Source organism: Ammospiza caudacuta, chromosome 11, assembly GCF_027887145.1.
Source record: "Ammospiza caudacuta isolate bAmmCau1 chromosome 11, bAmmCau1.pri, whole genome shotgun sequence".
Classification (NCBI taxonomy): domain Eukaryota; kingdom Metazoa; phylum Chordata; class Aves; order Passeriformes; family Passerellidae; genus Ammospiza; species Ammospiza caudacuta.
In genome coordinates, this window is record NC_080603.1 from 15,600,268 (window position 1) to 15,626,915 (window position 26,648).

The following is a 26,648-nucleotide window of genomic DNA, read 5'->3' on the forward strand; positions in this document are numbered from 1 at the left end:
GCAGCTTTCCCTCCTGCAGGCACAAGCCAGGAGCTGGCTTCCAGCTCTGTCTGTGCATGGGCACTTACAGAATCAAAATCAGTCCCATGTTGATCTGTTGCCCCCCAAGGAAGTTCCTACACTTCTGTACATCTGTCCTGGTACAAGAAGCTTTTGTTCTAGTCCATGGGTAACAACCTTTTCTCAAGAATAATTATATCAGGGAATGCAAGGTGTGGCATGTGGAAAATGGATGCATGTCCTCAAGTCAGGTCTCTTTTCACTGAAATACACATCTGACTAATATTCCTGGGCTGCAGCACAGATAGAAGCATTTTAAATATTGTCTAAAGTAATCATTCCTAAGATCTCCCAACTGGTTTGAATGAAACTCACTATGAATGGCATCTCTGTGCCATTTCATACTGTAACCATGCATTGCACACAAGTCAGAGCACTGACCACTGAATTTATGTTATTTATTTTCTGTACAATGTAAGTTCCAGTCTAGCAAACACTTAGGCCTGTGTTTCAATGCAGGCTGTGTGTGCTTGGGCTCAGTGGCCTCAATGCAGCTATTCACAGGCAAAGCCAAACACATATGCCAGTGTCTTTGTGCTCTCAGCCTGTGTGGAGGGATGAGACTTGCTCTTTCAGAAAGGATATTCTTAAAATTTTCCTCTGACCTGTGGTGTGAGACTGGGGGGACTCAGAGATATGGGATGGAAATGCTGGGCTGGCTGGTCAAGAAGTCCTTCAAGGGCAAAATTCTGCCCTTGGATCTTCCTGGTGCACATATAAAACATATATAAAACAGCCTTAAGGCCTAAGAGTGAGGGATATCTGAGAGTCTGAGGCCACTCCTGAACTCCCTGTGTGATTCCTGGGCTCCTGGTGCCCAGGAATGCAAGTTGCTGACTTGAAGCAGGCTCCCAAGTGCTCTGGCAGCAGGAGAGCCCAAACCCTGCCAAAGGGCTTCCTGCTTGGCTGCAGGACAGCATAATCTGCAGGAAGATTTCTTAATTGCATTCCTTAACATAATAGGGGCTGTTGTCTCTTTCCGTGAGCAGAGCTGCGATTACCCACTTGCTATAAATCTGTGTCATGAGGAAGATGTAGGTTCTATATAGGTCATAGAAAATATAATTGTGTAACTGCATTAAAGCATGCCTGGGCTAAGGGCTGAAATGTGGCTTAGCCTCAGAAAATAGAGCTGTGGGCTTTAAATAGCCTTACTTGGGCATCTCTTGGACAGAGCTGGTGATGCTGTGAACCAATCACTGTGCTTCCTCCATGAGAATAGAAAGTTCATTTGCAGAAAAAGCTCTCTAAACATGCTTAATGACATTTTTTAGATCATTTACAGTATGTTTCTGGTTGAGAAAAGAGCATAATGAATCCACTGGGGACTGTGGGAGGTCTCCTCTGAGAAGGGGATGCGGGGCAGGGCAGCTGGGGTGCTCTCTGGGCTGGGCTCAGAGGGGCACAGAGGATGAGCTGAGTCACACAGCCAGGGCCCTGCAGCGCCCACAGTGCTCAAATCTGAGTGGGCATTCCCAGACAGGGCCCACAGGACTCTGGTAAATGCCCATGGATCTGCTCCTACATCTTTGGAGATGTCCTCTGCCCCCTTAGGCTGTGCACTCCTCCCTCCCCTCTATGAGGACAAACCTGGCTGAATGCCTGCTCTGCCTGTACCCAGGGTCTGCTGTGAGAACACAGCAGTAAATGCAGCAACAAAACTTTTTAAACCTTATTTAGCAGCATCAGGCAGCCCTTCATGTGGGACAATGGAATGTAGCAAAACCCCAGGATTATGGGCACTGCTTAAACTCCAGTTTTTATGGTGTGCACATCCACAGGGGTGAGATGGCACTGGGCCAAAGCTTTGTCACTGCTCCAGATCTGCAACGTATTTCTGCATACAGAGACCTTGTTTTCCTTCTCTGTTTTGTTTTTTCCACTTTCTGAAGAGTAAATATCCCTCTGGCTTCTCTCTCTGTAGGGATTCAGACCTTGGCAGCCATGCCAGTCAGGCTGAGGAGCCTTCCTCAGCACAGCCAGAAACACTGCTGGTCCTGCATGATAGGGGCTGTCCCTTAAATAATAACACCCTTTTTTGTTTTCTAAGTGCCTAAATTCTCTCTCTTTGGTTTCTTGTGTTTGAATACATAATTGGATAACTTCCAAGGTGGAGAGCTACTCACTAATTGTATATAAATTAATCACAACATCTTTTGTGCACTTGCATGGGATCAAGTTCCCATATCCCAGAGGCCAGTTCATGCATCCAGAGTCTGTTTACTTCCTTTGCTGTCGTAAGTGTAATTAAAGATTTTACACCATTCTGCATAAACAGATTTCAAAGCACCTTTTGCCACTCCTAAAAACAGAGGAAAATTCCCACCTGCTTTTCTTTACTCTGTCTTGTCTCCTACTTGTTGATTTTTTTTTTCTATATACGTGTTGCAACTTGTTGGCCAGCACAAAGCCCCATTTCCTGGAGAAGAGGAATAAAAACAAAATGGAAGGCACCATGAAAGGTAGTGGCAAAAAGGAAGAGCTGTCCACGCAAACAATGTTGTCTCCATGGTGGGACCCTCAGCACTCCCAGGTTATCCTGGTTCTCAAGCTGCTGGAATCCCAGCTGGAGACCCAGTGTGGCAGGACAGCCTCTCCCTGGGAGCCAGGTCCCCACCAGGCCTGGCTGGCTGAAGCTGCTCTGTTTCACGGGTGCCAAGGGTTGATACCTGGGGTGTGCAGCAGGACAATCTCACTCCTGCACTAAGCCAGGTCTGCTGCAGGTAGAATGTCACAGGTGGGGTGGCACTGCCCTGTCCTAGCCCTCTGCTGGCTGAACTTTCTCTGCACTTTTAGTTTATTCTAACAAGGAGGTTTTCTTTGCTGGCAGCACTCAGTGCTGATGCATCCTCTCACTGGAGCCAGATGAGCTTTGTTTCTGAAAGGGACGATTGGCAGCATGAGAATATCCCAGCCAATGCAGTCTGTCTGTAAATGCTGTGACCCCTGGACCTGCCGTGTGGCTCATGCCACCTCAGCCCGTGTGTGCTCTGCACCCACTGCTGCCCAGCCCCTCGCAGCCCTCCTGCCCTGCTGCCCCATCCTCCTGCAGCCCTGTGGGACCCCGCTGTGCCCCAGCCCTGCAGCTGCCTCATTGCCCAGAAACGTGGGGAGGTTTCATTCTGGCATGAACATTCCGAGCGTGTCTGGTGCCCCCCTCCTTGCCCTGGTTTCTCCACAGCTTTCCTTCTTCCTGTCCTCCCTCCCTGCTCCAGCTTCCTGCCCTTTGATGTGTGGCCCCTCCTCTGCTCCAGGGCACAAAGTGCTTACCAGGTGGGGATGACTGAGATCCCACCCCACAATTAGGTGCAATTTTGAGGTTATGCTTTTCCCCGAGCCCTTGCTCTGGAGTGGCTCAGAGCAGGCTCCTGCTGTGGGTTAATGGTAGGTGGGACATGGAGCAGGCTCTGGGCTCGAGGAGTGTCAGCTCCTGTTGGCTCCTGACTTGTCAGCATCCTCGCCATGGCCAACTCCTGCACACTCCTGCAGCAGGAGTTCCATGGTGTAGGAGGATAGAATATAAGAAAATAAAGGTAGTGTAGAAAGTAATCTTACCCCTAAGGAGTTGCAGCTGGGCCAATTATCAAAGATTAGGAACAGGCCTGACTTTAACAGGCCACAGCTGTAACAAATGAGAACGAGAGTGCTATAAAAGAGTGGGGTGGCTGGGTGAGAGGGGAATTGGAGTCAGTTGCTGCTTTGTGAAGAAGAAAGAGTCAGTGCTCTGAGGAGTTGCCCACGAGAAACACCAAGGAGGTATGAAACCTTTGTGATAAGGAGACAGCAGCATGGAACCCCAGCAATAAGATGACAACACTGTGGAGCATGGCTGGGTGAGCACCTTGATGCTCTGGTGTGACTTTGGCTGCATAGTGCCAAGAGCCAAAATGGCAGTGCCAGCCCCGTTATGGCCAGGTGCTGTGGCAGACCCTATGCTCCCCTGGGCCATTCACCCCCAGCTGCTGCTGCTGGCTCTGTGCTGGGTGAGCCAGGCACAGGTCTGGTGGTTGTTGAGGTCCTAAGACACACCTTGGCTGTGCTGTTTCAGGGCACACCTCAGCTGCACAGCCCCAGAAGGGGACAGGACTGAGCTGTCTGTGGCTCCTGGAGTGGCAATTGGGCAGTCAGGAGCTCGTGTGTGTGTGAGTAAGGCATGCAGGGCAGCATGTAAAAACACATCTGGAGAGAGAAAGTCTCAGCAGAGATTAGATAAAAATGTAATTAAACACAGGGAGCTTCCTGTCAATTACTCAACTCTTGTATAACTCTTGGGACTGGCTGCCTTCACAGATGGCTGCTCTGCTGTCAAAGGCATTTGCTGGGCACCTGTTGGAAAAAGTGCCAGGTCAGCAAGGAATTAATTGCGCCAGCATCTTTCCTTGTAATAAGATTAAAAGTCTAGAAGAAAACTGCTGAAAGGTCTTACAGCTCCTCAGACAAACCTGTGATGCATCCCACTGCTTCATGCTCCTCATGTACTCAGAGTAAGGGACTTGATGGGGACAAGGACATTGCAGTGGCCTGGAGGATCTCCAGGGCTCAAGTAGGAGGCAGAGGAGGCTGCGTGTCCCCCCTTGGAGCATGGCCATGGCTGCTGCTGGACCAGGGGGCACTGGGTGGAAGCTGCTGCTGTCCCCAGCCCCTCTCAAAGGCTGTGGCATTTCTCTCCTTCCCCTGCCACTTGCACCTAGGCCTGAGCTTTAGTGAGTGGCTGCAAGGCAGAGAGCTCTGCAGCTGCAGGCAGTGCCCAGACACGTGGGGTGCCTTTGTTTGCCTGGGTGAGCAGCCAAGTTGCAGCCCATCTCCAGCTTTGTACCAGCTGCAGATCCCAGGCAGCTGACTGGCCTGCCAAAAACCTAAACACATCGAGGACCAGGGAGTGGCTTGTGCCAGAGCTGAATAATGATGATCCCAGCACACTTATAAAGAGAAGCTGAGAGCTCACCACAGAGCTGTTCCTTGCTGCCCTGGTCCTCTGCGGAGCGTCACTGCGCCTCGCCCACCCAGGTATGTCTGAATTGGGAGATTCAAATTGGGAACGGTCTGTGTCTGCAGCTGGAGACAGACTGGGCTTTTCTTCTGAACCTGGGGAAAATGTTACTGCTGCTCCTGTGCAGGAGTTTCCAGCCAGGGAAGCAGAGCAGCCGAGTGCTGCAGGGTCTGTGCATGCCATCCTGCTAAAGGCAGAGCCCAAAGCATGTGGGCAGCATCCTGGCTCCAGCAATTGTTTGGGTACAAGCAGCACAGCTTCTGCTCTGCAGGAAAACCTGTCCTTTCCCTCCCCACCCCATGCTTTTGGGGGTCTGTTCCTGTTGTATTTGGTGCCAATTTGAATCTGTACCGACTTCCCCACCTTGCAGTGCTGTGTATATCCTGGCATACAAAGACTCCTCCAGAGGCAGCTCTCCCACCCTGTTGCAGTGTCAGGCAGCCGTGGCTTACCGGGGGATGTCCCTCCTGCCATGCAGGTGTACAGTGCTCACATCCATGTCCCAGAGCCCCAGCTCTCTGCTGGCTCTGGAGTATGTCCCTTGTGCTCCACCATTTTAAAGCAAACATCCTGCATTTCCCCTTGCCTCAGTTTTGGACAAACAATGATGCTCCTGTGGGTTCTTGGATGTTTATCATCCCTGCACCTTGCTAGGTGTCAGATGTGGGTGATAAGTAGGTGTGTTCTCACCAGGCATTGCCTGGCTTTTCCTAGAGCTGGGGGGCACAGCCTGAGCACAGGCAGGGCTTAAGGCTGTTTTGAGCTTGGGCTTTCTTTGGCACTCTTCTAATGATTCCTTCCTCCTTGCTGCACCCCTGAGGGGCCCTGCTGCATGTCCTATCTTTTGTGCTGCATTTCATACAAAGCTCTGCTCCAGAGAGGCCCCAGCTCAGCTGTTTTCCCTCTGTCCAGGTGCATTTCCCACCTGCATCCCAGTGCAGCCATGCTGGGCACGGCAGTGCGGCTCTCGGTCCTGCTCAGCCTCTTCAGCGTTGGGAAAGGCCAGATGTTTCACATGGGACCGTGCCCAGATCCATCTGTTCAAGAAGACTTTGATATCAACAAGGTGTGAAAAGTTTTCTAAAAGTCTCACTGGGTGTAGCTAGTTAAGCTAAGTGGGCATGGGGCTGACAGCAGTTGCCTGGGTGCAGGGGTGGTGGCAGCTCTGGTCACACCTTGTGCCAGTGTGGGTCTGCAGCTCTGCTCAGTCCCAGTCACTGAGGGGGAAAAACTGTGCTGACAAAAACAGGCTGCTCTGCTTCAGCTCACTCATGTTAAAAACATCTCTTTAAACTTTCTCCTGTCAGTATCTGGGGAAATGGTACGAGATAGAGAAGCTGCCCTCAACTTTTGAGAAAGGAAGCTGCATCCAGGCAAATTACTCATTGAAGGAGAACGGGAAGTTCAAGGTGATCAACAAGGAGATGCTGTAAGTGTTTGTGTTTGGGCCATGTCCTCACTGTGGCAGTGGCACTTGCTGTCCTCAGTGTTCATTTTTCTCTAATTTGCCTGTGGCTGGGGCTGAAGGTTCTGGGGGAGGCAGCTTGTGGTTGCAGTAGCTCTTCTGAGACATATGGGGCTCTGATTCCTGCTGGTGACCTGAGGATCATCAGGTCTCTGTCTCATTGTCAAGGTGAGTGACAAGAAAATAGATCAAATATACATGGTGACCTCAGCATAAAATAGCCTGGATCTCCCCTCTGACAAGCTTGTCAGCCCCAGAGATGGCTGAGAAGCTGGATGCCCTGGGTCCTGCTCTGGGGGAATCATGGGGCTGGTTATGGGATGGCAGCTACCACCTTGTGGCCCTGCATGATCAGGAGTGCCTGTGCCTTGTGCTCCTCTCTGCTCCAGAGTAAAAAGTAAAGGAAAAGGGGCAGGGAAGGTGAAGAACATTAGTAGTTTTTACTTAAATATTTGTTTCTGGAGTATTTACCTTGCACAAGTAGTAACTGCTGTGCAAGGGGATTGGAAATCATTGTCAGTTTAAATCAGTGGTGAAGTGAATTTTTTTCCCTTTTTTAGGGAATTAGGATAGTTTGCAATTATCCTGAGTCCTCCTGGATTTTTACATGGACAGATGCAGGTGTTAATGAATCTGTTCCCATCACCAGCCTGTGCTGTTGTGGGCTGGTGCTGTGAGGGGCTGAATGGATGGGAGGAAGCAAGTGCAGCGCTGTCCCCTGTGCTCCTGGCATGGCATGGGCGCTTTGTTCTGGCTCACAATAGCAGCAGCACAGGAACACATCCCTTGTGTCCGGGGCAGAGCTGTTCACAGAGTGCTCAGCAGTGTCTCAGCAGCTCCGCTGCTCGGGCTGTGCCTGGCAAACAGCTGGACATTCATTTGTGCCTGCATTAATCTGTGTGAAATCCATCCAGTCATTGCTGCCACTGCTGCAGCAGCTCAGGACTCTGAAATATCAGGGATATTTTGGATGTGCATGGCTCCAGCATTAGCCCCTTGACCTCTGCTGCTGGCAGCATTCACTTCTGCCTCCTTGGCTGTTCCTGTTTTACAGAGAAGTGTGAAACTTTCCTGCCTGATAGGCAGCATCCAGGTCTTGAGGCATTGGTGCAAAAATGCTGTTATGAGATGGGCAGCTCCAGTCTTAGGGCTTGCTGCCAGCAGGGCAGTGCTCTGAATAAGCAGCCAACGAAACCCTGGCTCACCATGCAGGTACAGGTAATTTGCCTGAGGAGGAATGTGCAGTGACCTGGAAAAAAAGCACAGGTGATTAAACAGAGGTGAACACGTGCTTTCCACAACTACCAGGAGCTAAGCTGCTCCCTGGCTCATCCAAGATCATGGATGGGATCCTCCCATCCTCCCATGCTGCATTCCTCCCACCCAGTGCAGAGCAGTCTTGCTCTCCTTCCCCTCTGTCATTTTCACCCTGGAACTAAAGGACATCTAGCTGCCAGGGATGCTGGGGTGGTTTAACCTGAGTGATCATCGACCCAGCTGTGCCTGACCCAGGACCTGCTGTGCCCTGAGTGCTGCCAAAAACATCCTCAGGGCTGCTGGGGTTTACCAGTACCTATTTCAGCCTCCTCTTGGCAGGCAGTTTTGTCAGGAGGAATGATTTAGTGGAAGTCAAAAAAAGGGATCTCCCATTTTCCTGACTTTATTTCTCCCGTCAGTGCTAATGGCAGAATCAATGAAGCGGAAGGAGAGCTCATGCACATGGATGTGAAGCAGCCGGCCAAGCTGGGCGTGCGCTTTAACTGGTGTAAGTGAAACTGGTGTGCTGGGAGGGCTCCCGGTGGTGCCCAGGGCAGGGCTGTGCCCTGGCCATTGTCCTGTGGCACCAGGGAGGGGTGGAGCTCCCCGTGTGGCTTCAGCACAGCAGCAAAGGGCTAAAATAGACTTTGTGGCCAGCAGGCAGTGGTTTGGTAGCACTGATATGCCATTTACAGCAACAGCCCCCTCCCTGGTGGAGAACTCCTCACCAGGTCTCAGAGCAAGAGAGATCAGCAGCCTTGCTGTCTCTCCAGGTCATTCCACAGATGGGGACAGGGAGGTGGGGGAGGCAGCCCCACAGTGCTGCAGGAGCCAAGAATAAGCCAAGAATAGTGTTTCTCTGCACACTATGGTACAGCTACTTGCCCACGCTGCCTCTACGTACAAGTGGCTTTTAATGACCATTAATAATATGGTTTTGTTAGCTTGTTCCTTCTCTTGTCACTCTAACACTCCACAGGGGCCTGCTGAGGTGCTGTGCCACATTGCCCAGTGCTTTCCTCTGTCTGCAGCAACGCTGGAAAGTGAGCTGCAGTGTCCCCTTGGATCCCGTTTTATTCTGCTCCCTGACACCTTTTCTTTGGCAGTTTCATAGCTCCCTTTTGCAGAGGGGTTATTTGGAGAGATGGGTGGAGGAGGGGTAGTTGCAAAGGCAGTCATTGTTCCATGAGCACAGCCAGACTGGATTCTACCCTGCTACAGCACCACCACAGCCATTTCACCTGCAGCAGGTGCAGCCCCAGCCACCTTCACTGGGTGTGAGCCCCAGAGAGCAGCTCTGGGCTCTGCTGGCTCCCAAGGCAGGGCTCCCCATGGCAGTGGGTGGTGGCTTGTGCTCCTCCTGTCACCAGTGTCAGCTCCCAGCACTACAGCTCCTTCCTGGCAGCCAGCACCCCCACACTGGTGAGGCTGGGCTGGCTTTCTTCAGCCCAGGAGAGCTGTTCAGGTCATGGCGTTAGCTTTCCAGAAAGACCTTCACAGTCAGGGCTTTGTGTCTTTCCCAAGTTCCTCTGGGCAGAACAAGGAGTCCTGGTAGGCTTTTATAAATTATAGCTGCCTGTACTGACCACAAGTGTGCAGCAGCCAAAGTGGGAGCAGTCCCAGGAGCTGTGGCTGGGGTGTAGCAGAGCTGCCCAGAGCTGGTTACACACGGCAATCACGGTGCCCTCCTCTCTCCTAGTCATGCCTGCTGCCCCTTACTGGGTCATCTCCACTGACTATGAAAATTATTCCCTGGTTTACTCCTGCACCAACATCCTCTGGCTCTTCCACATGGACTACGCCTGGATTCTGTCAAGATCTCCTGACATGCACCCAGAAACCGTGGAGAACCTGAAGGGAGTTCTCCAGTCCTACAAGATCGACACCGATAAAATGATCCCCACTGATCAGGCCAACTGCCCTGCTGAGATGTGACTCCTGGCATGCAGTGACACAGCACCAGACCAGAGATAAACTTTGTTGCTAGCTTTATTATCCATTAGAATTTCTCTGTGTACCTGAGAATTTTAATAACATTAGTTTCTTCTTTGCTAACAGTAGTGTGCCAGCCCAGATGTACTCCTTGCTGCCATTCCCTGTATTGCTCTTCCCCCTCTTTTTGTCTTTCTCTGACTTTTGTAGCATAACTGTCTGAGTCAGCGCTAATGGGTGAAAGAAAGAAACCCTTCAGTGCTGACCTGAAACTCTGCTGCTGCTGTGAGTCCTCCAGTACGGGGATAGGAAAGGGTGTGAGCTGTGATGTGCAAGTATTAGTCTGGGGAAAAATCCTTCATCACACAGCCCCATGTTCATTTCCAAATTTTGTCTTGATGCTTCTGGGCCTGCCAGGAATCTACAGTGTCTGAGCTACACTGTGGGCACTGCTGTAGCATAGCAACATCCAGACATGGTGGGTCAGTCCTTCAGCCTGGGAACCGAGGCTGGGGGTCTTGAAAGTTTTCCAATGCCAGAAATCAGATCTTGCCCTTTGTATTTTAAATCTAAAAATGTCTAGAGATTCAGCATCACTCCATCCCCAATGTCTATGTGTCCTCCTCTTGCCTCTAATGAGGCTAGTCCTGCCCTCCCAAGGGGCTGGCTCTGACTGTACTTGTAAGCAGGCATAAAGAGATGGGGCTGCTCCCTTGTTCTGTCTTCCAGAGGCTTTTCCCTGAACAGCAGGAGACAGCAGGCTGTGCCTGACATCCTGCACTGCTGCTGCACGTGCCAGTGCCCGCTGGTGCTGCATCTGCCCTGGCAGGTGCTCAGCAGGCACCATGACAGCTCTGCTTGGATAGCACTCATGCAACTCATTAAAAATGAAATAAAAATACCTGCTTCAGGCCTTTTGTACCCTCCCAGCTGCTCAGCTTTTGCCAGCAGGCTGGGGGGCTCAGTGTGTGGGGCCTGCTCCTCCTGTGGGGCTGCAGTGAGCAAGAGAGCCAGTGCTGAAAGGAAATGGTTTGTTCTCCAGCTCTCTGGGGTTGGATGTATGGGCACTCCTCATTGTCTGAGTCCTGTCAGCAAAATTGTGTTGTGCCTTTGGCTGACAGTGACCTCCATCTCCTGCTGCTTTTACTGACATGAAGAAATAATGACATGGATGTAGAATGCTGTAAATCTGCAGGAATCTACACTTATTTTGGTGGGACCCTGGTGGTGTGGGTGTGCTGCGGAGCACTTTCTTGCCCTGGGAGAGCTACAGGAGCTGAACAGGAAGCCAGCATGTCACTAATCTTTACCAGTCAGAGGAGGCCAGGATGGGAGGGACCAGAAACAACTGCCATGTTGAAGTCATTATCCCTTTAAACTTCCAAATCCTAATGCCACACTTCCTGTGACACAGAATTAAACACTCCACCCAATTTTTCAGGCTATAAGGATGATGGACGTGCCAGGATACAAACAGCTGCCCAGTTGTTCCCAAGTATGTCAGATTCTGGGCGTAATAATTTCATCACTGCTTCGTCAGGTTCCTATTTCCCTTCTCACATGGATGGTGCTGCTGTAGCCCCATTGTGTGTGATGCAAGCCCATGGCACAGTGGCTGTGAGCCCTGGGGAGGGAACCTGCAGCCCCATGGGCAGGGCAAGCACTGCCCAGCACTGGATCTGGCTGGGAACTGGGATCTCCAGTGTGGCTGAGAAATGGGAATGTTTCACTCACAGAAAAACCCCTGCCATGCCTGGGCCCTCTGGAGACCACGCTGGCTCCTTTGCTGTGCCACAGACACCGTGACAAACCTGGGCTGCCCTGGCAAACACGGTGTGCTGGGGGCACCTCTGCATGGCAGCACAGAGAGCTCGGGGACATCGCAGCCCAGCTGCAGCCTGCCCTGCCACTGCCAGCTCGTGTCCCCAGCACAAGAGCACACGTGGGACACCCTGCACGTGCCAGACCCTCGGGTGTGGGTGGGAGTGCCACGCAGGCACCAGCCCCACACAGCCCCAAGATCTCCATGGATGTGCAGACACCTCCAGGGCAGCACACACCGGACTGTGCACATGCCAGACCTCTGTGTCCGTGTGTCCTCATCAAAGGGGGTGTGGATCTGAACGGGAGATGCCAAGAAGATGGAGCCAGGCTCTTCTCAGTAGTACCAACCACTAGGATGAGAGGCAATAGGCAGCAAGGGATGCACAGGAAATTTCACCTGAATATGAGGAAGAACTTTTTTACTGTGCAGGTAATGGAGCACTAGGACAGATTGCCCAGAGAGGCTGTGAGGTTTCTGTCACTGGACGTATTCAAGAGCAATCTGGACACAATCCTGTGCAATGTGACCCCTTCTGACCTGACCGATTCCGTGATTCTATGTCTGTGTGCCTGTGTGTCCCTGTATCTCTGTGCCTGTGTCTCCGTGTCCGTGTGTCCCTCTATCCCAGTGTCCGTGTCTCCCTCTGTCCGTGTCCGTGTGTCCCTCTATCCCCGTGTCCGTCTGTCCCTGTGTCCGTGCGCCACTCTATCCCCGTGTCCATGCCCGCGCTCCCCGCGCACGCAGAGCGCCCCCTAGCGGTCGCGCCGCCTCACGGCAGCAGGGGGCGCTGTCGGTCCGCCGGCCGCCAGGGGGCGCAGGCGCGCGGGCTGAGGCGCTGGCGCGGGGCGGGCCCGGCCGGGGCGGTGGCGGCGACGGCGGAACCGGGCGGGCGGCGCGGCCATGGAGGAGCCGTCGGTACCGGACGCCTCGGCGACGCGGCGGGGGCCCATCAAGGGCATCCTGAAGAAGAGCGGCAGCAAGGCTACGTCGGGAGCGGCCGTGGGGGCGCGACAGCCTAGCCAGGCCTGCGAGGAGGACGAGCAAGGGTGAGGCCCCGGTGGTGGTGGGCGGCGGGTCCCCGCAGGGCCTCCTCCGGCCGTCCCGCTCCTCCGGGGGGCCCGCGGAGCGGGAACAGCCGGGCGGCGTCTCCAGCCGGGGCCGCCACTGCGCCCCGTGCCCGGGGGATGCTGCGCGGGCGGGGCGGGGGTCCGTGCCGTGCCCCCCGAGCGGCGGCGGGCCCGGAGCTCGGCTCCGCTCCGCGGTGCGGGTCCGGCAGCGGCAGCTCCCGCCGGGCCGGAGCTCCGCTGGGAGCCCGGGGATACCTCGATCCGGCAGCGGCAGCTCCCGCCGGGCCGGAGCTCCGCTGGGAGCTCCGGGGTGCCGGGTGTGCACCTGAGCGGAGGCGGGGAGCCCTGCTCGCTTGTCGCCGTGGCTCCTGCCGAGGAGCGGATGTCACCTGCTGAGTGTGGCCGCTCACAAAGGGTTTTACCGATGCTGCGAGGATAGTTCACAGTTTGGGAAATGCGCTTGATTTATTCGCAGCCTTCTCATAGGCGGCTCATTTCTTGTAATCAAAAGCATGTCTCTGGAGAGGGGACCTCTCCTGGGCTGAAACATCATCAAGATGTATTCTCGGCTGGGCAGGAGCCATCCGTAAAAATCTTACACTTGAGAATGTGCACAGCCTTGTGGTTTGTTATTTGAATGACATGAAAGCTTGCTTTAATTGTAACATGCCTGGTTAGTCCAGGTATGCCAGAAGTGGTCTTCAGCTGTCCTTGCTGGTTAAGAATCCTGCACTTTTCCTGATGCACCCAGCATGTGCTACCTGCCGTTGCTCCGATTCCCCATCAAGTTAAGACGAGCAAGGTTTGACCTGAACTCAGTGTTTACAAATTTGCTTTGGACAGTTTTCGTTTTTCGGCACCTTATTCAGTATAGCAAGGAAAGAAGTAATTATAAAATAAAATGGTCATGCTGGTCAGTTTTTTATTATTATGGTAGTACTCCTTTCATCTTTGCCTAGTTAAGTCATGAATGCAGTCCAAAGTCGGCAAGGTAAGAAAGAAGAGCTTTTGGGTTCCAGTGTTGCTTGTGTTAGCTGCAGAAGGTGCAGTGTTGCTTGTGTTAGCTGCTCCTGCTTTCCAGACAAAAATTTCAACTGAATGAATGAGATTATGTTGTTGAAACAGGTAAGTAGCAATATGTTACACAAATGTGATTTTTTCTTTTCCTTTTCTTTAGTTCTGATCTGTAGCTTGATGTGTGTAGCACCACACCAGACATAAATTACAATTGGCTGTTGGTAGCCTATGTTTAATTTTCTGCGGTTTCTTTTGTACTGTCTTGAAAAATGAGTAGAAATGAGTATGAACTGATGAGTGTATGGTGTATTGGTTATTGCACACAGTAATTTCTTGGGAAGCAGTGGGCTTGAGTACAGCTTCTATTTCCTGTTTACCAACATGAGCCAGTAAAGTCAGATTAATTCTGAAATTGCCTTGCAAGTTGAAAGATATTGGCTAAACCTGGCAGGCTGCATTAGAAAATTTCCTGGAAAGATCAGCACAGGGTTTATAAAGCTGGTTTCTGTGTGGGTGTTATTTTTGGTTGGCAATGTCTCAATATATCAGTGTTGTTTCTGATTTCAGCTAAATAATTTTGATTTTAGAAGAATGATAAGTAGTACAGTTGTGATTTTCCTTTGAGATTGAAGATTAGTTAATAAATTCAGGTATCTGTTTTCTTAATTCTTTGCTTATTTCTAATATTGAAATTGAGGTCTGAAGAGCTTTAAAAATATCTGTAGATGAAAGAGCTCATTGTGTCAGCTATCATCTTTTACAGCACGATGTTCAGAGCTCTCATGTACTTGCATCATTATTGACCTTGTGCTGCTGTTAGTGATGGTAACATTGTTTGGAAAATTTCCCTAATGAAAGTGTGATGCAAGAATGAAGCTTGAGAAAGTGGGACATCACTGGAACTGCATCCCAAGAGCTGAGATCGTGGTTTAATGGCAGATGTGCTCTTGCCATAGACACTGGGGTACAGTATTTTACAGTATTTTCTGCCTTCAGACCCTGTAGGAGCCTGTGGGCAAGCAGATGTGATATTTTACAAAGGAATTAGGGAAGTGTGTGTGTGCACAAGCAGCTGTGTTGGAAGAGGTGAGGCTGCTATGGCAGGAACAAGGGAGCTGTGAGAGGTGTTCCTTGGCTGTTACTGCTGCTGCAACCTCTTGCCTGTCCTGGTGTGATGTCACATGAAGTTATTGTATATTTTTAAAGATGTGAGAACATACAAATGAGCACTTATGAGATTTTTCAAATCTCATTTTCCTAAGGAAGATTAGATTTCCTATTTCTGTGTCTGAAGGGGTGTCAGGATGCATTTTGCTGTGATGGTCCTAAGCCATGTCATTAGTGTTGTGCTGTGCAGACATGCCTAAGCATGCAAAATTGGAAACAAACAGGAGAGGTGTGGGTTTTCAGAGCACTTAGTGTTTCTCCTGTGAGGGCTTTTTACAAGCAGGGGTGAAATGATATGTTTGTCTCTTTGCCACTAATGGCTTTTTTTCCCCCCTAGGTGAACTTCAGGTTGTGCTTTGGGAGGTGTTCCACAGCCAAGGCTTTAATGTTGGGATCTGAGTTTAAAAAAATAAGCGTGAAAAACTAAGCCACTAAAAACTTGTTCAGTCTTTTATTTATGACTCACTGACTTGCTCAGTGTGGGCTGTGATTTCCAGCACAGTGCATGCCAAAGGGATTGTTCCAAGATTGCCAGTATTATTATTAGGTGGAGTTGGGAGCCTGGGCTATAAACCTTGATGTGCTCTGGGCAAGTGAACCCAAGGCATGAGAAGGGAATGTCTCCATCTGTTGAGTTTCCTTGTCAGCTCAGCTCTGTCTCTTTACAGCCGCTGTGTACCCATGTGCCATTGTCTAAGTGCTCTGGCTGGTAAAATTCCTCACTGTGCACCACAGGGAGCATCTTGTGTGGGTCATGGAGGAGCTTTAGGCTGTGTTAAACTGGGTAAGCTGGGGATTTTTCGACTCCTAACCAGAGAGTTTTGAATGAGTGGCGTTCCTGGAGCGGCGCTCCTGCTTTGTCATCAGGAAGCTCATGACTCCCCGCCCTGCCAGAGCCGCGTCTGACTCACGTGTTGGCCGCTTATGCTGCAGTCCTTGTGTTTGCACAAAACCATTCAATGGTCCTGAAGCCTCAAACATGAGACCTTGGCACTGGCTGCTGTGTGCTGGGGGGATTAAGATCATTCAGTTTGTATTAATTTCTGGAGTGTAAGCCTGTGGCATGTAGGATTCAGCATCAACCCCCACATCTGGTTTTTTTCTCTTTAGTTTTTCCCTCCACATTGTATTATGCAGTGATAACACTGTAAATGGAGAATGTAGTTTGTGCTTGGAATCTTGCTTTGTCAAGTTTGTTTTACAGGTATTATTCTGCCTAAGAGCACTTGTGTTATTGAGACTGAATATATCTTTCAGATCTGTTATTGGAGTGGTCTGTGTTTGAACAAGAGCACTAAAGTAGAAGTCTTCCAGCCAACTGCCCCCTCTCACCCCACCAAAAACCCAAACAACAACCACCCCAAACCAAACAAAAACACCCACAAAACCCACAAAGTCCTGTAATGTTTCCTTAACTAATAATTCACAACAAGAATATATTAATTAGTCAAATTTTTGCATTATTCTGAAATGAAATTTCAGAAATTGGCTTAATCTAAGGGAAAGACCACCCTATATGAAGTTTGCAATAACCTTTTTAGAGAAAATGTGGAACATGGTGGTTTGTGTTGATTAAACATTTTTTGTGGCTTTATGTCAGTGGAGAGATGGCTCTTTCTCTGGCCACAAGGCAATTGCTTTTCTTGTGGCTTATATATTTTGTCAGTGAGCAGTCAGTGTGGGTGAGATTTAGTTTCTTCAAATATACATAAAATGGTACATTTTCTGGTTGACTAAGAAAATTCTAGATAATGTAACATCACTGGTGCCTGTCTGTATAAAATGTGAAACTCCCTCGGCATAATTATAGCAGTGAATCACTTGACTTATTATTCCAATTTAGGATGACAAAAGCAGTATTAATAACCAGCCTGTTCTATGCTACTTATTTCACTGCAGGAGGGGATTTGTTGCTTTTGTTTATGTAACAGTTTTGCTAATAATCATTCTAGTTTCTTCAGCAGAGGTGAACTGAAAGGTATTGAGTTCTGTTGAAGTCTTGTGGGTTGTAATAGGGAGAAGAATTCTCTTTTTACAAGTTACTGTAAAATCAAACAGTTCACAAGATGGTCATTAAACAAGACCAGGAGTCTCTGAATTATATGAATAAGAATATGTTTATAGATAATTGAGTTTGTTTAGCTATTGTGACTTGTTAGGGAAATTAAGTTGCACTGATAATTTGTTTGACTTAAGTATGTACAGAGCACTATTTAATAGTCACACTTTGAACATGTCTGTATGTCATAACAATATTTTTTGTGCTTAGTATGTAGTAGAGATCAGACAGCGTTTTAAAAATTCCTTCTCTGCAAAGCAGAACTAATTGTCTTAGAATATATGAAAATTCAATTTTCTTTTCTTATTTCAGTAAAAAATCTCAGAAGTGGGATGAAATGAACATCATAGCTACGTACCACCCTGCAGGCAAAGATTATGGCTTGATGAAGATCGATGAGCCAAGTACTCCTTACCACAGGTATGCTTGTTAAAGTGTGGGTCTGTGTGCTGCCAGCTGGAACTGTGGGTTTAGAGCAAAATCTGCTTTGTGGGAGATGCAGTATTACTGTGCAGGCCAGCTGGGTGTTTGCAACATACTCTGACCTACAAAGCTTCTAAATAAGGAGAACAGTCTGAAAGGACCAAGTATGAAGGACAAAGTTTAGAAGGTTTGTTCTAGCAGGCTTTAGCCTTTGAATGGAATAAATAAGTCTGACTTCTATTGATTTTTTTTTTCAGTACTAGCATATACTATCATATCAGTATTTAAAGTTGATTTGGAAAGCTTTTAAAGCATTAAAGGAGTCTTTTAATTAAGTGTTGTAAGGTTTTGACTGTTTTCTTGATCAAGCTAGAAAGTTGAGCAAATTACTAAAAGAGGCTGCTTTTGTTTGCCCTCCAAGCATGACAGGAGAAGATGATGAGGATCCAGTGAGTGATTCAGAATGTGAGCCCTTAAGAGCAGATGTGTTGAGTAAAAAGTAAGTATTGTAATAATAAAAACTGACTAGATGTGAAGATAATGTGCTCTTTCCTGGGGTAGATTTTCTTTATGGAAAGCTGTTGCTCATTTTTCTAGAAGCTGCATTTTTGCTATTGTCAAATTAAGTGGTTTTCAGTGTTTCAGTGATTTCAGTGATAGTGCTACTGGTAATTCAAACCTCTTGCACATTGTTACTACATAAAAATATGGCAAAAATAATGAACAAAGCTGTTTGTATGAATATTCTGAAATGTCATGTATTTTAAATAGTGAAAAACTTGCTGTTTCAGCATTTTGTATTGCATGATTTATGTAGACTGGCAGCTGCAGCTGAAGGTAGAGGACCCAAGATTATAGCAAGGCAAGAAGAAAGCAGTGAGGAGGAGGATGAGGATGAAGAATTAACACCTGAAGAACGGGGTAGGCATAAGTTGTTTTCTTTCTTTTGTTTAGACTCTTTTCCTATAAATAGTTTCAGGTTTTCTGTAAGTAATATTTGCAAAGAAGAAGTACTATCAGAAAAATGTTGTGATTTGATCACAATAGTTTTTGAACAAATAGCTTCTTGTCTCTAGTTGGAATGTTTGGTTTGGGATCTACATATAAACAGGAATTTGCTGTTGTTGGTTGCCTCCCTGTATACCAGCTTAAGGTATGGGAATTCCTGCTAAGACACCTCAAGTAAGAAATTCTGGTTTGGGGCTGAAGGAATAGTTCCTAAATTGAACATATTTCAGGTAGATGTAATTCAATGAGTACGACTATAAATAAAATGTTACTAATTGCTTGCAAATGTACAGATGATATTTCTGTTGTGTTCGAAGCAGCTGGATGTAATAGGAAGTCTACAGTTATTCCAAAGCAAATAGCGTCTTTAACAGAGGTGTTGTTTCATGTTAACTTGGACCTACAATATTTTCAGGGAACAGTGAAACAACAATCCTTCTAAGGTTTCAGGCTTGTATTATCTAGCTGGTGCTTCTCAAATTTCCTGGCCTTAACTTTGAGTGTGAAACCTTGCTATACTAAAGGAAGGAAAAGAGCAAAGCGTTGGGGCTGGCATTAAGCAAAATTTACTTGAATTATAATGCATTACTGCTAGATATCCTGATGTTTAATATATGGAGCAGAGCTGGCTTCAAGCCATGGGGAAAGTGGAAAATATTTTCTTCTACATGTGGTAAATATATCTCTCATGACTGACCTTTGGTGGCTAGCCAGGAGTCAAGCCACACATCTGCAAAAGTTCATCTTCTATCCCAGCAGCATGTCTCAATTTGTCCTTGAGTTTACTTAGAAACAAGGCTTGTGAAACTTTAGAGTTTTGTGTACTTCTATCAGATGCTTCTCGTGGTTCAGACTTGCTCGTAGTTGCAAACAGGTTCTTAGAAAAGTGCTTCTGAGATTCCAGTTACTATCCTTTTTGTAAGTCAGACTCATTTTAAAAGAACACTCCACTGCTTGAAGACAATTTTTATTCAGTAAATTCATCTTTGAAGAAGATATGTTAATTTTTTTTAAAGGGAAGGAACAACTATTTCCATTTGTTTGCCCACAGAGAAAAAGAAACAGTTTGAAATGAAGAGAAAAATGCACTACAATGAAGGAAGAAACATCAAACTGGCAAGGCAGCTCATTGCAAAAGAACTACATGGTGAAGAAGAGGAAGATGATGAGGATGAAGAGATGCGTGATGCTGCAGATGTAGAAACAATGAACACAGAAGCTACCGAACACGGTGAGGCACTGGTTAGTTAAAAAGCACCTGTAAGTCCTGGTGGCCCTTTGAGCTGTTGGAAATGAATATACTTAGGTGTGAGATGACTGGAAGGAGTACAGTGTGTATGTAACACTCCATGAGTAAGGTTGCACTCTGTTGTGATAGGGAGATTTGTAGCATGGAACAAAAACTCAGTGTTGATAAACAACATGTAGGCTTTTGTTTGTTGTGGCATAAGAGGAAACAAACATTTCTGCTTCTTACCATTTTCCCAATGTAGCTGACTTTGGGTAGTGAAGTTGCCAGCATCCTTTTTAAATGAGGAGCTGTCTTGTACTGAACACTTTAATGACCACATGGTAGAGCCTGGCTTTTTGTTGTGGGTCATTTCCTGTTCTTCTCCCAGTCCATCCTGTGGCCAGCAATGGGAGATTACCATCAGTGTTTCCTCCCTGTTGAGAGGACTGTATTTATCTTCCTGAGGAAAAACACTGCAATGTAAAACTGCTGTTAGGTTTTCAATCCAGACTTGTCCTTGAGCAGAAATGCTCATTGCTCTAGTATGGGATAATACTGTCAACTTTGCTTTTAGTGCAGCTGCTGGAAGAAGGTCTGGGATATTTAAGTGGGAACTGTTGCTGAAACCTGTTTCAGGTCTCTTCATAGGAAACTCATAAAGCTGTAGAGACTGACACCTTCTCTTTCATCTTTAAACTTCTTTCAGGGTGAAAAGTCTTAGACTTTTGTGGTGATATTCTGGTGAATAATTACAGGTCACTCCCCACCTCTTTATTATGTAATGGCACTTTGAATAAATTTTTGGCATAAACAAACCACACATCTGTTGCTCATGAGACTGGTGGCAGTGAAGTCTGTAAGCCTTGTTCATCTGTGGTTGGCAAAGCTGTGAGATATTAGCCTGTCTGCAGACTTGGGAAGATGCTGCATGGGTTTAACTTGGTTCACCTCTGCTTTTCACAACCATGTGAACTAGGAACTCATCTAAAATTCATTCAAATCGCACGCAATAAAAAGGAGATTTGCAAAGTTGCGTGTTTAAGTTCTGTGGATTGCACCTTTTCATCCTGTTATTTACTACAGGAGGACTAATTCCTTCCCAATTGCTCTGAAAGGGTCAGTAGCTATGTGTCTCAGACCCGTTACTGGACTGACTATCCAGTAAAAGAACACAGGCCTTATAATGGCTATTTACTAGAACTTCACTCTCCAGGGGAAAGGAGGGCTGCAGCAGCCAACCGTATGAGCCTTCTGCATGGCCTGAAGCTGCCATCTCTCTGCACTCTGCTGTAAAACAGAGGCAACTCCGCTCCCCAGCTGCATTCGCCACTGGAAAGAAGGCACACCTTTGCAGCATTTTTCCATCTCTATTGTTGAAGTCCATTCCACCTTCCTCATAACCAGCTTCAGAGCCACAACTGGTAATTATCAATTTTAGACTGCTCATGGCTAAGAGATTCCATAAATGTAACTGTCTGCCAGTGTAGCAAGCTCTTAACTAACTGGTTCACCTCCACACCATAGCATGTAGAAATGCTTTCCATTAAGCTGATGTAGTTCTCAGTTCTTCACTTTTCTATCATTCTGCTTAAACCTTCATGTTTTGTTATCTCCTAATCTCTATATCAGCTATCACAGCCTTTAATCCCTGAACTTGATCAGTTCTTCTGAGGTTAAGTACTGATCTTACTTTTGTAGCAGGTGGTGAATTGAATGCCCTCAGATGGATTATGAGACAGAGTTGGGCAAAGGATGATGGGATATGAACAAAAATGTTAATAAACCAGTCTTCTGTCACTGCCCACATTTTAAGAAATTCCTACATTGACATGAGAAATGTTCAGCACACAGCCGTGTTAATGTCAAAGTTTTACTAAAACAACTTTTTTGAGATCACGTTATTTATTGCTCTCATCTTCTGAGGGCACAGAAGAATCTCCTTATTAATAAATGTTAATTGGATCTACAGAAGGTTTCTCAAATAGTTGGATTTAACACTTGCTGCTTGGGGTTCTTGGTCACTGTACTTTTGATCATGCTGTGCTTTTGGCTACATTAAGCACTTGAGTGTTTAAAAATTAGGCTGTTTCCTTTGCAGCAGGAAATCAAAATCTTATTACTATTCATGTTCCTGAGAACAGTATATGGAAAGATTATTCACCTGGATAACTTTCAAAGAGCTCTTTTACTTGAGATTGTATTTTAAAGTGCTTTTGTCTAGAGCAGAAAAGGGAGGGTTTCCTTACTCTTGTACTGGATGATACAGGAGTTGATTTTTGCAATGGCTCGTTTTGGCATTCTTCTGTTAAACTGACTAAAAGCATTGATGCTTGCTTTTAACTTCAATGAAAATGTCCTGGGGTTTCTGCATGTTATATTGTAGCTGTATTTTTATAAATTCTTCCATTTGACTTGAGTTCTTGGGAAGTTGTGGAGATTGTGAGATGATGTGGCTGCCACTCAGCTGTTACGCCAGTCAGTCTATGTGAGTGAGAGCTGCCATGCAGTGTCCTTTTATTCCCATGGAGTAACATGACTTCTGTAGTACTGATTGTTGCAGGTAAAGATGTGACATAAGAGGCATTTCTTAGTGGTCTGTTGTGACTCTGGGGTTCCACTGGCTCCTGGATTGTTTTTCAGCTAATTTGAGAATCTCTTCTCACTTGGAATTTTTTCTATCCATGAAGATCCCTTACAGATTCTGTGCTTCTCTTATCTGATGTTTCCTTCTACCCTCTAATTCTGTCTGGTTTGTATTTGAGTAAAACTAACAGTACACTTCCAATCTCTACGCTCTGCTTTCAAAGAATGGGCTAAAGACTTAGGACAGGTGTAAGGAGGCTCCTGTTAGATACCACCAGGTCCACTAATAAAAGTTGCACTTCTTGGTTACAGACTGAGATTTCTTGCTGATTGAAATGAAGATGGCCAGTCCAGTCAGTGATGGTGAGAACTCTTTGTATATTTTTGCTCCTGTCTCCATGGTGGCTACCAAGTGTTTTTAATGGATGGATCATTCATTTCTTGCCTCAAGTTGCTCTGTGTATGGATTCCAGCAGCCAAGCTCTTTTGTGGAAAACAAAGTATAAGTTTTAATAGACTGCGTATGGCAGGGAGATTGGATGTCCCATAAGGCTCCTTCTAACCCAGACCAGTCTATGATTCTACATTTGCTTGCTTCAGCATTTCACCTTATCTGGCTACTTGCTATTTATGACTCTATGAGTAACATAAATAGACCTTGCCAGCAGAAGTGGCCTTTGTTTCTCTCCATAAAATTCCCTTTAGAAATTCTCTTGGAAATCACTGAATGAAATATTCCTGATGTAGGTAAATGTAAGGATGATGATTTCAGTGCATACCTGTCTTCTGCTACACGAAAGTATCAAGCAGAGGGTGTTGTCTATAGCAGTTCAATTGACAAGCAGTAAGACTATTGTTCTCTTTCTCTGGTTCATTTAGCTGCATTGCTCTGCTAACCCTGCTCAGATGGCACCCAGCAGCTGAGCTGTCACTGACTGGGTGTGCCCTTTGGCCTTTGGTAGATACAGAATATGTTGTGTTTTCTTAACCAGGACAAGGGTCACCCTAAAGATGAATTGAGTGAGAAGGCTGGGAGCACACAGCAATCAGCTCTGCTGCTTAACTGTGCTGTTTGCTTGTTAAACAGCATGTTACCAAATCTAACTCATGCCCAAGCCTAAATGGCTTTTTAAAAAGAATATTATCATTTTGATGAGGTCTTCTTTGATCAGCACTTTGAGGAGAAGTTTCTTCTGATTTATTGCAGTGCTTTTGCTCAAAAGCATGAGTTAACTTCCTGAAAGCACACAACTGTATAAACTTGGGGTTTTTTTATTTCAAGTGCCTCATCTGGAGCTGAATTTGACCTGGGAAGTACTATGTTTGCTGGTATTTCAGGATCCTCATGTGTTAGTTCTAAACACCTGAGTTAAATCCTCCCAGTTCCAGGGGGATGAGCACTCGGTGCTTGGTGTGCTCAGCAGTGGTGTTGGCCCTCTCTTTAGAGCGTCAGCGTCAGAAAACTGCTTCAACCAAAAGCTTATACATTGCTAAGATGGGTTGGCAAACATTACTTCTTCAAAGATAAAGATGATTTCGGGAGGATATTTGTGTGTGTTGTGAAAACATTCAATGGGTGTGAAGAATTATCTATTTTTTGTAATCTTTCTTATGCAGCACATGTTACTCGTGACCAGCTGGAAAGTGGAGCACACAGCATAGAAGAAATTTGTCCAGAACTGTAACTGCTTGTCAAAGACACAAATATAAACATTGCTTCATGATTTTTGCAATTAAGGCTCTTAAATGTTAAGAAGCATATCAGTTACAATGTTGTATTGCCAAGAATGTTAATTTTAGACTTGTCCATTAGGCAGAAAACACTGTCTAATTGATTTATTCTTGTGCCTAGTATTTCATGGAGAATACTGCTTCATAATTTGTTCAACCAGAGTGGCATTCCCTGTATGTATAGCGCTGATTATCTCGCGTGATGTACTGTTACTCTTGCTTTGAAACACTCACTATCTTTGGTTTTACACTATTTATTTGAGAGTGTTCTAGATGCGGTGTCTCATATGGAAAGTTTTGGGATTCAAGAGCCAAACGGTACAGCGTATATCAGATTGACATGTAAGCTATTTATCAGATACGTTAAGCAGTTTAAAAAGGGATTATTCAAGTCCTACAACTTTTTTTTTGTAAAGTGTTGACCTGTTAATCTAGATTTCAGTACGTTTTTTGCCTGCACTTTCCCAGTCTTTAGAACAAGAGCTGTGTTATTTCTTAAGAGCGGTGTTTGCCATCGGTCGTTAGTTTCTGACTAAAGCAGTACTAACATCTAGTGGAGGGAGTGTTTGTACACTGGAAATGGCTAACTTGAACTTTGCATTTAACTGTCATAACCTCTTCCATCAGGACTGGTTGTTTTGTGGAGCTCTCTCTGGCTTATTGTGAGAACGTGCAAGTTCCCTCCAGCTTTTCTCTTAAAATCACATCCACTGTTACTCTTCTGGCTCTTGTTTCAAATGTTTGGTTCTTTCCAGTTGCATGAACAGTGTTTGTGCTGTTAGCACCTGAGGAAAAACACCCAGCCACGAGGAAATACACGTCAGGACTGAAGATGTGCTGAGCTTAGGCTCTGGCTGTTCTTTATTAAAGATAACTGCTGTTGATCTACTCTTTTGGGGTTGGCAACTTCTATACTGAAAACCACTGGTCTAAATCTTCCTGTGTCCACTGCAACTTACAGCAACTGCTTTTGTAAAATGAAGGCTTTTTGGAAGCTAGAAGGGAAAATGCCTAATTCAAATACTTGTTTACAGTGTGGTTGTATAGCTGTAAAGAGGGATTCTGCGCCTCCAAATTGCTGTAAAAACTTCCCACTGGGTGGAATTTGACTGGTGAATGTTCCAGTATTCAGAGTAGTTCCTGGGTTTTATTACACAAACAAAGTACACACTTAAGCTTTAGCTTGGTTATGAAATACAGTGTATATCTTAATTTTGATCTGAATTTGATATGTTGCAAAAATCCATATAATTATATGGATCTATTTTAAAATGTCTTTTTCTCCACTGTATATGTGAAGTTTGAATAAAGGAATGAAAGTTATTTTACAGTTACATGCATTCTCAAGTGTGAGCTTTCCTGCAGTCCCAGAGAAATTGAGAGTTAATAAGGCAATAGGATGCTGTCCTTTGAAAGATTTTTACAGGAATGATTCATTAGACTGGATTCACTGCCAAAGATACCTGTGAGTTGTGCTAACTGTGTTTTGTAGTGTGCCTTTCCCAACAATCTCCTCTCCTTAGTAGGTGACAGGGTAGTCAGTTTTGGGTTAGTTAATCTTTTAACTTCTTGAATTGAGATTAATAGGTCTTTTCACATGAAAGACTTGAACTCTTGATTCTGGCCAGTGTGGTGATGCTAGTTTTTCAACATGCAGAGTGCTATTTCTTCTTGTATCAAATGTGGTCACTTGTATAGAGTAAACAGGGGCAAAGGGTAAGCATTTAGATACTTCTGACTCGTCAAGTCACTTACTGAAGCTTTCAATTTGGCTCCTAAGAATAGGATTTCAAAACTTTAGGTTTGTACCTTTTATAAACCAGCTTGCAGTGTTCAGAGTGTTGATGTGTGTGCACTGAGCTGTGTTTCAGGCTGAGCAGCTGCTGGCTTGGCCTGCCCCAGCTGGGCACTGAAATCCTGCTGAGAGCACGGCAGTGCTCAGCAAAGCCGGGGGGCTGTCAGACTGAGCACGGACACGGTGAGCAGTGTGCTCTGGTGACAGCAGTGTGCTCTGCTGACAGCAGTGTGCTCTGGGAGCTGTGGAGCAGATCACTTGTGCTTTGTGCTGAGTACCCACGGGTACTTCACACCTGCAGTTAAGGTAGCTCTTACCCAAGCTAATGCCCTGCCCTCCTTAAGCCCCCACTTTCTTGTGTCCAAGGCCATTTGGTGCTCACCAGGGCTTCTTTGTACCTTACAAGGTCTAGAAAGCATTTTGTTTAACAAACACTTTGCTTACTTCCAATAAAGACCTTTCCTGTAATGGCTTCCAAAATCCTAAATGAAATTAGAATGTAGTTTTCAGGGAAGTACAAAAATGCATTAAGATGGTTTTAAATGAACCACATAATGTATAGTCCCTTCATCACTCAGGTGATTTTGAGCTGCTTGGGTGATCGCCCTTTTTCTGTGCCACTAAGCACCTAAATTCCAAGTCTGATGCTATTTTGAAACTTGATTTAGTTTGGGGTTTTTTAAAGGCTTTATTCTCTGCATTTTCCTCAGTGCTCACAGAAATTCTGTTCACGGTGCTTCTTTATCTTCCTCAGCAGAAGTGCAACCCAATGTCCTTGACACTGCTTCTAACTGAAAGGCTGGTTTACTTAATTTTCTGTGCTTACACTTTGATGCATTTTAAAAGCTAAATCGGATAAGTTTTACTTTGCAGTAGCTCCAGAAACTCCATATAGCATTTTTTACAAAGGGATGTCTGATTTCCCTCTGCTTGAGAAATACCAGCTAGAGTTCCCTGCTGAATGGGGACAAGAGAAGAAATGTGTTTTCTCTTTTTGCATTTGATGAGGACTTAGCTTGCCTGCACATCTTCAGGTGC

At 46.4% G+C, this 26,648-nt stretch overlaps 2 protein-coding genes across 5 annotated transcripts; both read left to right on the forward strand.

Annotated features, from left to right (window-relative positions):
• Window positions 1–4,748: 4,748 nt before the first annotated feature.
• On the forward strand, window positions 4,749–10,655 carry APOD (apolipoprotein D). The gene is made up of 5 exons (XM_058812049.1): window positions 4,749–5,067; window positions 5,963–6,116; window positions 6,358–6,479; window positions 8,192–8,280; window positions 9,472–10,655. Exons 2-5 carry the CDS (start codon window positions 5,994–5,996, stop codon window positions 9,705–9,707), a joined length of 570 nt encoding a protein of 189 aa, XP_058668032.1. The 5' UTR covers window positions 4,749–5,067; window positions 5,963–5,993; the 3' UTR covers window positions 9,708–10,655.
• A 1,746-nt stretch (window positions 10,656–12,401) lies between these two features.
• Window positions 12,402–25,149, forward strand: PPP1R2 (protein phosphatase 1 regulatory inhibitor subunit 2). 4 transcript variants are annotated; one of them, XR_009275161.1, is made up of 8 exons: window positions 12,402–12,575; window positions 17,152–17,259; window positions 17,684–17,761; window positions 18,080–18,183; window positions 19,322–19,501; window positions 20,715–20,922; window positions 22,397–22,447; window positions 23,702–25,149. XR_009275161.1 is itself a non-coding variant. In XM_058812328.1 (7 exons), exons 1-6 carry the CDS (start codon window positions 12,430–12,432, stop codon window positions 22,412–22,414), a joined length of 645 nt encoding a protein of 214 aa, XP_058668311.1. In that variant the 5' UTR covers window positions 12,402–12,429; the 3' UTR covers window positions 22,415–22,447; window positions 23,702–25,149. The 4 variants fall into 4 exon arrangements, 3 of the variants coding, with proteins under 3 accessions (XP_058668311.1, XP_058668312.1, XP_058668310.1); XM_058812328.1 differs by lacking the exon at window positions 20,715–20,922 and having other exon boundaries at window positions 19,322–19,512; XM_058812329.1 differs by lacking the exon at window positions 20,715–20,922.
• The last annotated feature ends 1,499 nt before the right edge of the window (window positions 25,150–26,648 follow it).

Coding starts and splice junctions, on each gene's coding strand:
- PPP1R2 (XM_058812327.1), top strand. CDS start 12,430: ATGGAGGAGCCGTCGGTACCGGACGCCTCGGCGACGCGGCGGGGGCCC. Junction 12,576..17,151: donor TGCGAGGAGGACGAGCAAGG/GTGAGGCCCCGG, acceptor TTCTTATTTCAG/TAAAAAATCTCAGAAGTGGG. Junction 18,184..19,321: donor ATTAACACCTGAAGAACGGG/GTAGGCATAAGT, acceptor GTTTGCCCACAG/AGAAAAAGAAACAGTTTGAA.
- APOD (XM_058812049.1), top strand. CDS start 5,994: ATGCTGGGCACGGCAGTGCGGCTCTCGGTCCTGCTCAGCCTCTTCAGC. Junction 6,480..8,191: donor GTGATCAACAAGGAGATGCT/GTAAGTGTTTGT, acceptor TTCTCCCGTCAG/TGCTAATGGCAGAATCAATG. Junction 8,281..9,471: donor GGGCGTGCGCTTTAACTGGT/GTAAGTGAAACT, acceptor CCTCTCTCCTAG/TCATGCCTGCTGCCCCTTAC.